At 48.1% G+C, this 12,926-nt stretch overlaps 1 protein-coding gene across 9 annotated transcripts in view; it reads right to left on the bottom strand.

Moving 5' to 3' along the window:
* Window positions 1–299: 299 nt before the first annotated feature.
* The window catches only part of CRACDL (CRACD like), a 106,606-nt gene continuing 93,979 nt past the window's right edge, over window positions 300–12,926 (bottom strand). For 8 of the 9 annotated variants that reach the window (XM_019669189.1, XM_019669187.1, XM_019669191.1 and 5 more), the window contains 3 exons: window positions 3,333–3,520; window positions 2,159–2,303; window positions 300–1,152 (listed from right to left, as the gene is read on the bottom strand). In XM_019669189.1, the coding sequence (XP_019524734.1) occupies window positions 1,010–1,152; window positions 2,159–2,303; window positions 3,333–3,520 (476 nt within the window). In that variant the 3' untranslated portion in view covers window positions 300–1,009. The remainder of the gene's footprint in view (window positions 1,153–2,158; window positions 2,304–3,332; window positions 3,521–12,926) is intronic. The other variant, XM_019669192.1, reaches the window with a different exon arrangement.

Here is a 12,926-nt window from a genome sequence, read left to right as displayed (position 1 = left end):
GATTAATTAGATGCTGAAGAATTGCAACCTTTCCATGTTTTTAATATGTTATACCGAATAGATGAGAAGAGGGGGGAAAAAGAGAAAACACTACATTATCTTTCGATTTCCAAAAAATAAATACCAAGATTTTATTGGGGAAAATAAAAATCTAAGAAAAACCCAAACTCCAAAATCGACCCACTTGAGATTTTAAATGAGATTTCAGCTAAGTGAAACTCCTTACTCTGCATTTAACTCAATGCTGGAAGACGGTCTCTAAATGTGAGTAGAAATAACATTTACACATACGACAGAAGCATGTTTGAAACCTTTTATTGAACAGGCAATGCATTGTGCAATGGTTGAGGACACAGATGCCTAGTGGAAAAGTTTAAAAATTATTTTTGGAAACCGTCTGTGAACGGATGCACCCTGCCGTGTTCCTTCTGCTTCTTCGTCGAGTGACGATCTTCAGGAAAACTGACTGTTTTATAGCAGCGCTTGGAAATGGCGTCCCTGTTTACCATAAATGTCATGTCCAGTAGTAAACACGAGGGGGGAAGGCAGGGTCCAAGGCGAGACAATGATCAGAGTCGCACGCTGATCTCGAGTGCAGGCACAGACACACATTCTGGGCTGCCTTCTCTTCTGGCCTGGCAGCCACGTCTTAGTTATGCATCCATGTTTCCTTTCCATATTCTTCCTTGTCCCAGCCCCTTTGATCAAGGGGATTCTGAAAGACTCGCATTCATACCTTCGGGCATGGGGCCTCGTTCCTGGCCCTTTTCAATGGTGTTCTTGTTTTCGGGCACCTCTGGCCCAGGACTGTGGCTGTGCATCTGTCCTCCTTGTTTGCCTGGTTCCTTCTTCCCTGAGCTCGCCCTTCCATAACCTGATGATAAAATCGCTCTTAAGTTTCACAGTTTGTTTGCCTTCAGTGGACGTTTTTCATGAAGTGTCCCATCAAGGTGGTGGACATTTTTTTCTTTCTTTCTTTTTTATTTTTTATTTTTATCACGCTGCCAACCTATTTTATAATTTGGGGCATGTCACTCCAAGCTTGTGATTTCTTTCTGGCGAGTTCCATCCAGGATGGCTGCTCTGCACTGGCATAACTAGCTCTCTTCAGCTGATGCAATTCTTTCTCCGTCATCACTGCAGACTGAGCTGCTAGAAGGAAGACAGAATAAACAGAAACCTGAGCAATAAATTTGGATTTTCACTTAAGCCTCTTGCATTTCTTTAAAATATGCATCAGGGTCTTAATCATGGTCTCATAAAATACTTACTGTGCAAAAAAAAAATGTAGAGAGGATTTAGGCACAGAACAACACAGAACAACTTCTGTGATAAAAGTTGTGATAAAAGGCAGGCTCAAACAGTGCCAATAATGTAGTAAGGAGAGAGAAACTTCCAGAATAAAACTGCAGAACTCTGGGGACTGGCTATACAAGTGTCAATATTCTTAACACTACTGAACTGCACATTTAAAAAGGGCTAAGATGGGGCTGGCCGAGTGGCTCAGTTGGTTAAGAGCTCACTCAAAAGTTTGAGCTCTGAGCAACAACGGTTCAATACCTGGCCTGAGCTGAGCTGCCGCTGAGCTGCCAACATGGTGGCAGGATGGCTCAGCTAAAAAAAAAAAAAAAAAAGGGTTAAAATGTTAACGTTTTGTTATGTGTATTCTACCACAATTAAAAAGAAATTTAAAAACACTGATACATACAATGATGAAATCTGAAAACGTTATGCTCAGTGAAAGAAGCCAGATACAAAAGAACACATATTTTATGATTCCATTTACAAGAAATGTCTATAAAAGGTAAATATAGGGAGGCAGAAAGTAGATTCATAGTTGCCTAGGGCTGGAGTGGGGAATGGTGAATGACTGTAAATGGCCATGAGGTTGCATTTTAGGGTGAGGGAAAGGTTTTAAAACTGGATTGTGATGGTTGTATGACTCAGTAAACACATATATACTCATTGTCAATCAGCACTTAATGAATTATACACTTAAAGAGGGTAAGTTTTGTGGCACGGAAATGATATCTCAATAAAAGCTGTTTTAAAACCATCAATGTGGTGTAATTAAAAACAAAACAAAACAAAACCTGTAAGACCCAACCCAGAAACGTGTTTCAGAGTGTTTGAGACAGACGATCTGCAGGTTTCATACCCAAGTTCTGATGGGACAAGGAAATCCCTCTTTGCAGCCCCTCCTGGAGGCAAAGCTTTGCCCCCTGCCTCCGTTCCACAGCAGGCTTCGCTGGAGCCATCAGGAAAGACTTGCTGCGGACAAAGTCAGCTTGCTTCATGGGCTCCTATTAGGACACGAGAAAGATACACACTGTCCGGTCACCGCAGGTTCAAATGGAGACAAACACAACCCAAAGCAATAAGCCACAAGGTCTCTCTGCCAACAGGAACTGTTCCGCTGGTGCTTTCTCGAGGGAGCTGTGCTTTGTGCACCAACATCCAGCCTGCAGAACACAGGTGCTCAGATGAGCAGGGCCTTCTCCTGGGCACACACAGGAGTCCTGGCTTCTGCCCTGTCCCCACCCCCGGCCTCAGCCCCAGATGTTGGACAGAAGAATGAACTGTGTTTGGAAATAGTTTTGAGGTTTTTAGGATCCATGGTATGCTCACTGATGCCCCAAACTGGATCGCAGGTTACTATTTGTTTTATAAATTCCCTAAGCCTGCACACAGGTTCTCAGGTATGGGGACGATTGAGGTTTGGGTTAAAATGAAGGGAAGCAGGTTCCATTGCAGACGCAAGTTCACCTCCCCACGTGGTTGAAATATGCTATGGATTCACCATGGTTGCTATGAGGAGGGATGTGAACGCTGTTGAGTCTCAGCCTCAACGTTGTTTCAGCACAGTTGTTTGGGTTTGAGAAAGCTGTTTTCAGTCCAGAGTGCAAAATGGAACCCTGGGTCCAGCCCTGTAGCCCTGTGTGGGGCGTATGGGATCCTGTCAGGCGGCCAGCGTAGCAGCCAAAGCAGGCCCAGTCCACCATCCCATAATGAGCAGAGATGAAGCTGTTGACATGGTCACCCACGTCTAACAGAGAAGTTATTTTAACCCTGTTCCATTTGCCCAGATGCTGTGTTGCCTAGGAGGCAGGGAGAGAGCACTACCTCCACCACCTAAGTGAACCACCAGCTTCTCTGCTTCCCTAACTGCCCAGCACACACTGAGGGCAGACAGCAGCCATCGTCCCAAGCCATGGGCTCTATAATGACCATGACCGTGCAGGATGCATTGTCCTCAAAGGTGCCAGCCCCCAGCCCCAGCCCCAGCTGGCTGCTCTCTCCTGCATCCACAGAGACAGGAAGTGTTTGCTCACCTGAGCTCTCTCGGGCACCTTAGCTTGCTTTCCTGTCTCAGACTTCTGAGTCTGGGCCCCAGGCTTGTCCTGCTGGTTGGGTGGCTGCTCTGGGGCCCCTCGTCGCTTCTGCCGAGTGATGGTGATCCAGGGTGGCCCAGACTGGCCCTCAGCTCCAGGCCCTGTTGCTGAGGGAGGCAGACCCTTATCTGTGGGTAGAAACGCACAGTTGTCAACACAGTCCTAGTCCCTCTTCAGTCTCACCTTTGGCCTCTCCCACACAGAGGACACTGTAGGTACAGGGCCTCGGGGGTGGGGGGGTGGGGGGGAGGAGGAGGTCTGGGAGCCTCTCTGGCGACAATGTTACTTTCCTTTAGGGGACTCTTATTTTCTCATTTAAAGATGAGCCAAAGAGATTATGCTCTTCTAGTCTGAGCCAACAAAAAATTAAATGCAACTGCTTCTATACCTACATTTTAGAGCCAACTTCTTCCTATGGGCTACTTCCTGGAATAAGATAAAATGAAGTCCATAAATTGGTAAGGTTTCTTTAGTATAAGCCTGTCGTGTTGGACCAGTACACACTGCCTAACTCTTGGTTTGTTTGGAAGATGCAGACACACTATTGTTCTCGTCTTTTAAAAATGGGAAGCATACCCTCCCCTTTGTGGAGAGTGACACCCAAACTAGCCACAGTAGTTTTCCTAATGTCCTGGAGAGAAGAGAAATCGTGTCTTTAAAACCGTGACGCTTTGCTGAATTTTTTTTCCACATTCACCGTGCTTACCTTTGGGTGGTACAACTGTGGGTCATCCCCACCCCCCCCGCCTTGCTTTTCAATTATTCTGTATTTTCATATTTTCTATGATGAGAATCTATTACCTTCATCAACAGAAAAAAGAAGCGAGTTTATTGTTTTCAAGGAAACCTAAGGATGACATAAGTGGCTTCTCGCAGGTTCAAAAGTACCTTCTCTCAAGAGTACCCTAGATCCAAATATTCCCCCCAGCCAGCCCCTCAGAATGTTTGCCTTCACCACACAGAGCAAAGACAGAGTCCATCTCCATATGCCTGGCCTCTGGCCCTCTATCGTCTTCTTCCTCCACTGTGCACCTCAGCCAGCTGGGGGAAGCCAGTACCTGTGTCCAGCAGATGTCCAAGGTGACTTAGCCTCATCACTACTTGTGGCCTGACACATGCCATCCCTTGCTCTGGTGTGTACAGAATATTTGTTTTTGTTTCTGCCTCCAGTTCAACCTGGAGTCCTTTTTAGCTCAGTCCCCTGCTCACCAAGGTGGGAGGAGGGACAGTAGCCACTGCCCTGCAAACCTCAGTCTCCCACCAGAGTTGAAAAGGGTTTTGGGCTTCATATACTGACCTCTCCTTGGCTTGGGCAGCTGGGAATGGCCCGCACTCTTCTGGCTGCTCCGAGGCCCTCACCCCACTGTCCCCTGGGACCCTGCTCCATTTCTGACTCATCCCTGGACTCTTCCTGCCTTTTCAGGCTCTCGTTGGGTGCTGACTTCCTTGCTGCTTTGTAAAATGCTTGGGTCTCCCACAGCACAAGAAAAAATGTCTCCACTGAGCCTCACCGTCCCCTTGAAGGCCCAGTCCTCAATTCCCCTCCACCCTTAACTCCTATGGCCTCTTTGTGTGTCTCTTCAGCTAATTCCTGACCCAGATACAACATGAACACTGTGCTATCTGCCAGCCACTGAACCATAATTCCTGACATCTTTCCCATTCTCAACTTCCTCTACGCCCCCGCAGCTCAGATGTGGCCACATAACCTCCCTCGGGAGACCTGTCCCCCTGGGGTGTTTCCTCTTCAGATCCTTGCTTGACTCTTGCTCTTAAACCTGGGAATTCTCCTTGTTCCAGACCCTCAGCTTTTCTCTTTTTCCCAAAACGTTCTCTCTGTCCCACTCCTGATTTCAACACAGATTTGCTTGGATTACTTCCAAACGTAAAATCCAGTCCAACTTTCTATTCTTAGCCAGAGCTCAACAATTCTACTCCCCTCCTCCTTCCTTCCACCCATCCCACCCATTTCATCCATCCATCCATCCATCCATCCATCCATCCATCCATCCATCCATCCATCATTTGCTATGGGCAAGGATTGTGTTAAATGCTAAGGTGAAAAAATGAACAAAAATTATTCTTGCAAAAAGCTCGAAGTCTAGCGGGGGAGACTAAGTACAAATAATTAACCGCGATGGAAATTGGAAAATACTACAATTCACAAAGTGCTCTGTAGACATGGCCTAATGCTGGCAGGAAGGATTGGAGGATGCTGTCGCAGCTGAGCCCTGGAGAAGGAGGCAAACCTTCTAGGCTGAGCAGAGGGGCAAGGTAGGCCTCCCAGGTAGGGGAGGAGGGCAGAGGCTGAGTTACCTGCAGACTGGCCCGGAGGGGCTACAGGGCAGAAAGGGTGACTGAGAAGGGTCCTTCTGGTCTTCTTGTTGTCCCTATGGGAAGCCGTGAGGGGTTGATCCAAGGGTACATCTGGAGGCCATGTGGGGAGTATGTCTGACTGGGAGGTGCAGAGGGAGGCTGTGGCCACAGTCCAGAGACGTGATGAGGGATTAGATGCTCTGTTCAGAAATCACCCCTCCTTGTCCACCAAGGCCCTGCCGAGTGCCGCCTCCTCCATGAAGGCTGTTCTGGTCACCCTAGCTGGATACGCTCTCCCTCTCCTAATTCTTCTATAATTCTCTGAGACATTTACCCCACTGATTGGTACTAGACATGTCTGCTAGCAACCGTCTATCACACTGATAGATGCTTTTGGTCATTAGAACGTCTTATTTATTTAACAAACACATGACATGGACTACATACCAGCCCCTGTTCTAATCGTAGCTAATTTAGCATGGAATTTTACATTTTATTTCTCGTCCAGAGACCCTGGCACATGAAAGGTGGACTGGGTGGTTGGATGTTTTACAGAAAGTCTGCATTTCTCAGCCCTTGTTCTCAATCCCTTGTTCACAGAGTTCTCATAGCCTCTATTTTCCAGGACTTTTCTGAAAAGTTTCCATTCATTTCTCTGATCTCTTATTCACACTCAGTGAAGTCACTACTAGTCATGCCCTCTGCTCTCTCCTGGCCTGAGATATCTGGCCGAGATGTCCCTTCAGCAGTGCCCAGCGCGTGCTGGTCACGCATCTTTGCCTCGCCACAGACAGACTGGAGAGAGGGATTTGACCGTGGGCTGAAAAACTTATTACATCAGTCAACAAAATATTCTGAGTAATTTGGTCAAGACGAAGCGTGCGTGGCAGAAAATTTGCATCCCGGGTTTTAATCTACAGGCAGAATGGTAGCTGTGAGATGACAAGGCAGGCCCAGCATCCCTAGAGGGCTCTGACTGGCTGTCGTGCCCCCTTGCAGCTCAGTGTGGGGCACCTGACACTTATGTCATTTTTACCACGAGGGCACAGACATAGCTCTGCCGAGTTCCTACGCCATGCAATCAGATTACACTCTTTCAGCCAACAAGGGCATTTAAAACTCATTGAAGAAGGTTATATGGAGCAGGGCATGTGCCATGTTCCTGGGGACTGTGGTGAGAGGAGGCCCTACCTACATCAAGGCTGTGGACCCCACGGGTGGACCAAGGCTGGGGACCCTTGTGGACCGTGCTGAAGGCCCACATCTCACACCTGAGGCAAATCATATTCTCCCTTCCAATTTGCTCATGGGAACCGCAGTCTGGTAAACAAGGCAATGAGGTTCAGCTTGGCCAGAGGTGGCTGTTTTCGCTTTTTACACCAAGAGTGTGCTGGCCGATTTCATCACAAGCAGAGAAGGGTCATTCCCTGCACTGCCTGTCTGTGGGGTACCAACGTTTTCAGTGTGTGTGTGTGTGTATGTGTGTGCCCACATGTCTGTATTCGTGGGTAGACCCACAGAAAGGAGTAAATGCCACAGCTGTTGCAGGCTGTGCCAGTGTGGGATAAGGCTACCTACAATGGCAATGTCACTAAGCGCTGGGCCAGGCATATGGCCCAGGTCTTTCAATAACCATTCAATAAACCATCTTTTTTGGTTCCTACTTCCTTTCCCCAGTGGTGGTCTTTCTTTGTAGTGTGTACTCTCCTTCCCACTTCCTCCTTATCAGGAAGGCAAGTGGGCCAGAGTGAGCCTGATACCTTCCAGATCCTTTCCCAGGGACTGTCCAGGGCCAGCCTCGTGGGGAGAGAAGGCACAGGACTGGTGGATGGGGTTCCACACACCAAGGAGAGAGAGAAAAACAGCAACACTTCCCAGCCATGATTCAGAAAGACCTGCGATTCCACCTGGAGCCTTAGGTAACCGATAGGTAAGTCCCTGTCCCAAGTGGACACAGGCAGAGCATCTGGGTGATGAGCCATTGTGCTCTGTGGCAGAAGGCCTAGGTGGCCACTCTGATCTGCACCCCACACCTGGCACCCACTGCAAGGTTGTGGGGTGTGTGCCATACTCCACAAGGGGAGGGCAGGGGAAGGGCAGGAAGAAGACACGGAAAATGTACAGGATGAGGCAGGTTTCCGGGGCCAAAGGCCTTCCGCCGTGACAGCTCTACAGCAGGAACATTCCGTCCGGGTCAAGGTTCCATCATAAAATAGCTTCTGAGATTCTACATGTTCAAAATGTCATTAGTTTCAGGAGAATGTAGATGTGGCATCTGATTAAGTAAAAAAGGTTGAAAATCCTTCTTTATTCTCCCCTTTCTGCCTCAAAACACAATTTTAACTAAGTCATTTGTATTTTGGAAGACCTAAAATTAGCCATTCAGAAAATCCTCATGTGAAGCCATTTCTAGAGATGTTCAACCATCCCACTTTTTGCTTCATTTTGACTCACTGGTTGGTGATTTTATTTTATTTTTGTGCCAATTAAAATTTAGCCTTAAGGCACTGTTTCTCTCATTCACAAAAACTCCTATAATGACAGGCTGAGGGGATGACAGTGGGATGCTAATGGTGGTCTACACCCCATATGGCAAGCCATGTGAGTCTGGAAGCTGGCAGTTGTCAAGAACACTGTCCTCCGAGCGACAGGCATGAGCTGTGCAGTGTACACTACTGTGCTTTCTTGTCCTTTGGCTGAGAAAATAAAAGATACTCTGCCCTAAGCTGACACCCAGGAAGGCGGCAGGGTTCTTATACCTCTGCCATTTTTGAAGCAGCAGTTTTTAAGAATCTTTTTCCTTTCGTGAAATGTCTCCATTGTTCATAAAAGTACTCAGGCACACTGGAGAAATTCAGGGGACAGACATAAACGTAAAGAAGGAGAAAAAGTTCCCCATCAAACCACGACCAGCAGAGCTGTGTTCACACTTTTCGGCACAGCCCTTCCAATCTATTTCTGTTAAGCTGTCATCTCAAAAACACACACGTCAACAGCTCATTCCCAGCCCTTTGAAATATTCTCTGTGGAAGGGGAGGCCTGAGTGTGCTAAGATTTCTGGTGGAAAGTGGGTGCATCACCCACACTTGTCACAACTAGCTGAAGCCAGAACAGTGCCTCGGGGCTCCCATTAACAGGGCAACTTCCTGTTGTCTCGCTTCCAGGTCCTCTGCCAAGGCCCTGGTTTTGGGAGCCAAGGACAGATACTAAGGGGATGGCTGGGGGGGGGGGGACCTCATTCACGCCAAGCACTTATGTCAGACTTCCTGTATGGAAAAGTTAAGGTATTTTTTGTTTTGTTTTGTTTTGTTTTGTTTTTAAGCATTTATCGATCTATTGTCAGTGTCTGCTTACATAGAGAGCCCCTGATCAATACATACTGGAAGAGTCTGAAGCCGCGCTTCACCGCTTCTGTCCAGAGTCAGTCTGTGTGTCACCGCAGATCCTGGGAAATTTTGATGCTCACACGAGCGAGCGTTTATCTCAAAACCACGTTGAGCATTTTGAGTGGGTGAGGGCTCTTCACAGAGTGAGCTGTTTGTAATGATACAATAAGGGGCTGTGTCCCAGCTCCACCTCCGAATGAAATTAATCACCATTCCTTCCTTTGCTCATTCAGTAAGTAGTCGGTCCTCATTATTTGCGGATACCATGTCTGAGAATTTTCCTACTTGCCAAAATGTCTTTGAAAGCCCCGAGTTGATACCTGGGACCCCTCTTGGTCATTTGCAGACATGTGCACAGAGGTCAGGTTACGTATTGATCAGCTGATGAAAATATTGTGACCAGAGGCTTGCAGGACCTCACCCTATAGGTCCCCTAGGAGCAATGGTTCAGTATCTGCTACTGTGTTTGTGACGATATTATAGAGCTTAACTGCTGCGAATGACGACAGTCAACTATACCTGGTGACTGCCCACTAGGCAGATGGTGAGACCACAGAGACGAAGATGTTTCTGCTCTACTACGTCTCTCCAGCCCACGGCACACAGGCTCCCCTGTACAAACAATCGGGGAGAGGGGTCCACAGTCCATGGTCCAGGAATGAGGTCCAGAGCCGGCTGGAAAGGGGCACAGGAGGGGCCCCTGGGTACTGGTTTCATTCTGTTTTTTGGTCTATGTCTTCAGTGTGTGAAAATCCATTGAGCTGCAGCCCTTCTCTGCATGTGTATCATTCTTCAATAAAAAGTAAAAATAAACAAAAAACGACCCTAAGATAATCAGGACTCACTCTGCTTGGATAGCGACCAGGAGAGTCTAGCTCCCTGTCCACATAGAGAAATGAGGCAAGTCCACGCCACAGAGCTGTTTCCATACTGTGATTAGACAAGGCTGCTGCCGGAGGGGGCACGGGCTCTCCCAAGGACGTCCTCTCCGCGCTGGCAGACCCTTCCCATCCTCTTCACTTCCCCTAGCCCTCAGATGCACCTGGGGTCCTGGGCCCACTTGCCTTTCCTATTGCTGCCCCCACCTTACGCACTCTTGTCTCCTCTTCCCCTCATTCTCTGAAGATTCCCCTGGACCCTCCCCGCCCCCCCCCCCATATGCAACCCCACAGATCAGCAGGGACAGAGAGCCTGCCTCTCCAAACACAGACTTATTTTATAGCCTCATGCAATGATATGCTGCTACTGAGCTCTGGAAAGGCAGCCAGTATGACCGAGGAACTGAATTTTAAAATTTAATTTACATTTAAGTATACATGTAAACATCTCTATGCAGCTAGTGGTTCTGTGTCGGAAAGTGCGTATCTGGAGCCTTGCTACTCAGAGTATGGTCTGAGGAACCACAGTCTCGTCCTCACCCTGGACCTACTGCAATAGAGCCGTCGTTTTAACAAGATTCACAAGCTCTTGCAAGTTTGAGAAGCGCTGCCCTAGAACAATTGTGTCGCGAGACTGTGTTCTGCAAACCCCCTTTGTTCCTCTCCGCCCTGAGGACCCGCGTACCCTCTCAGGGTGCTGGGTGGTGGTTCATGCCCCCCCACAATATTGTGCTCACATGCTCTCTCTGGGGGCTTATATCTAAGCACAAACGAAGTCATCAGAACCAGGATTAGAAGAATGCCACTCCCACAAACTGCTCTATGCGGCCCGGAGGAAGCTATTTTGGGACATCTTGGGAAGACGGGACTATAGTGTATGAAACTGTATCACATTTTGTAGTTAAAATGCTTTTGTTGCCCTGAGTATTACTAGTAACCTCATTTTACAAAGGAGGAAATTAAAAGTCACAGGTTAAGAAACACACCAGATCAGACTCCCACAGCCCCTGGGAGGTGGACCTCGGCGTAAAATGTCCGAAGGCAGGCTCTCTGATCCCACCACCCAGCTCCCCACCCTGCTTGTTTCACTCTCTGGTCCCTGGTCTTGTGAGCACAGCCCAGGACCACCCACTGCAGGGTAGAAGCCTCCAGGCATGATGTTCTCAGGGAGCTCAAGGTCAAGTTCAGGAGCAAGGTGGAGTGTGGGCAGAGTGAGCACTGAGGACTCTCTGTGCAGGGTTCTGAGGGGAGCTGGTGGCAGAGGTGGGGCTGGAGATGTCAGAGGGAGTGAAGGCGTGACAGATGAACTCAGGAAGGCAGACATGTTGCCTTTGGCCCAAATCTAAAAAGCCTTAAATGCCTTGCCCTGGAGGTTGAATTTTATTCTATCTATATAACAAGAAGGCTCTGAGAGTTTTTAAAAGAGGAAAGCTCTGCGGTTATGCCCATGCTTTGTGGGGCGAGGGTGAGACAAGAGAGTTAGGGGAGCAGGGGCTGTGGGCGTCAGGTTAAAGATGATGAGGGCTGGCACAGGGGCAGGGTGCAGGAGGACAAAGACGCTTCATATTAGGATGACCAGGACCCGCTGACCAAGGTGAGAAATATAACTGACATTTTTCATCCATCAGATTGAAAAAAATAATGAATAGAGTGACAACACCTGGTGCTGAAACGCAGGTGGAAAAATAGTCTCACTCCTGCTCAAAGAAGTGTGAGCCAGTCCTAACTTTATGGAGGGTCACTTGAAGTTAGTTGTCTATTAAATTAAAACCACATACCCTGTGAGCCAGAAAACCCACTGTTAAGCATCAATCCTAGGGAAACAATCGTGTGACTGCACAGAGATAAAGCGGACAAGTACGGTCACCTCTAGCACCCTGATCTCCCTGCCCCATCTTCCAGCCCTTGTCTACCTTTCAGTGTCTGTTGACATTTGACATTCACTCTCTGCATGTGGTCTGGGTTTTAAATGGTATCCGTGGGAGTTGTAGGGTGGAGTGTGTTTACTCCATGTTGGTTAGCCTTGCAAGTCCCTTTTTATGTCATTGTTTAAGCAGTAGGTTTACAAGGCGATTTTTCCTACGATTTTTTGGCCTTTCGGTATTTTCCATATTACACTATTTTTAACAATGCTGAGGTCTCTGGCTGTTGTGCCTGGTTAGATGGGGGCACTGAGAAGGACAATGGTCTGGGTGGGCGAGACATTGACAATGGAATTATAAATGGTGAGATGTCAAGTCAGGGTTGCCCACTGATGGGTAGCGGCCAGTTGCTGTGGCCGAGGGCGTCAAGGGAAGTCAGGTAACAGGCGGGGATCCATGACGTGTCCTGCGCAGGGGCGCTGGGGAGATGCGGGGTTTCAGGAGCAGAGGGAAGGTGGGGTATGGAGGCCAGGGTGTTGACCACGCTCACTCAGGAAAAGACTGTGAAGGAAAGGATAAGGCTGAAAAGAAAGGCAGATGTGAACAAAGTTGGTTTTAAGAATTCAAAACATATGAATATATTTTTAGCGTGATACCAAAAACATCCCCCTTGTATTCTCAAATAAACCTGAAAACAATGAAATAACTGTGTTATTAGGTGACAGTGTCTTTGAGTTCATTTCCTCCAGAAACTGTCCCTGTCATGCACAGACAAAAATGGGCATCTATCTACACTCCCCTGTGACATCCAGCTGCCACATGCCTCCTGGGGCTGGTAGGCCCCCTGAGGGTGAGGTTGTCCTGCTTTCCTGACTGCCTCCTGGGGCCAGCTCAATGCTGTGTGTGTGGCAGGAATACCGGAAATATTCGTTGGAAGAATGCATGGAGAAATGAGAAATGAGAAAAAGAGGGTCCGAGATGTGGGTGTGTCACTGTGTCACCAGTCCCGTCTAGAGCGATTGAGCTTGGATTGGAGGCTGAGGTTGGTTATCAAATGAGGCCCCAGGTGAGGATGGCAATTTGTACAGCTAT

Source organism: Hipposideros armiger, unplaced genomic scaffold, assembly GCF_001890085.2.
Source record: "Hipposideros armiger isolate ML-2016 unplaced genomic scaffold, ASM189008v1 scaffold_550, whole genome shotgun sequence".
In the NCBI taxonomy this organism is placed as follows: domain Eukaryota; kingdom Metazoa; phylum Chordata; class Mammalia; order Chiroptera; family Hipposideridae; genus Hipposideros; species Hipposideros armiger.
Note: the sequence above shows the minus strand (reverse complement) of the source record. Positions and strands in the feature narration are given on the sequence as shown.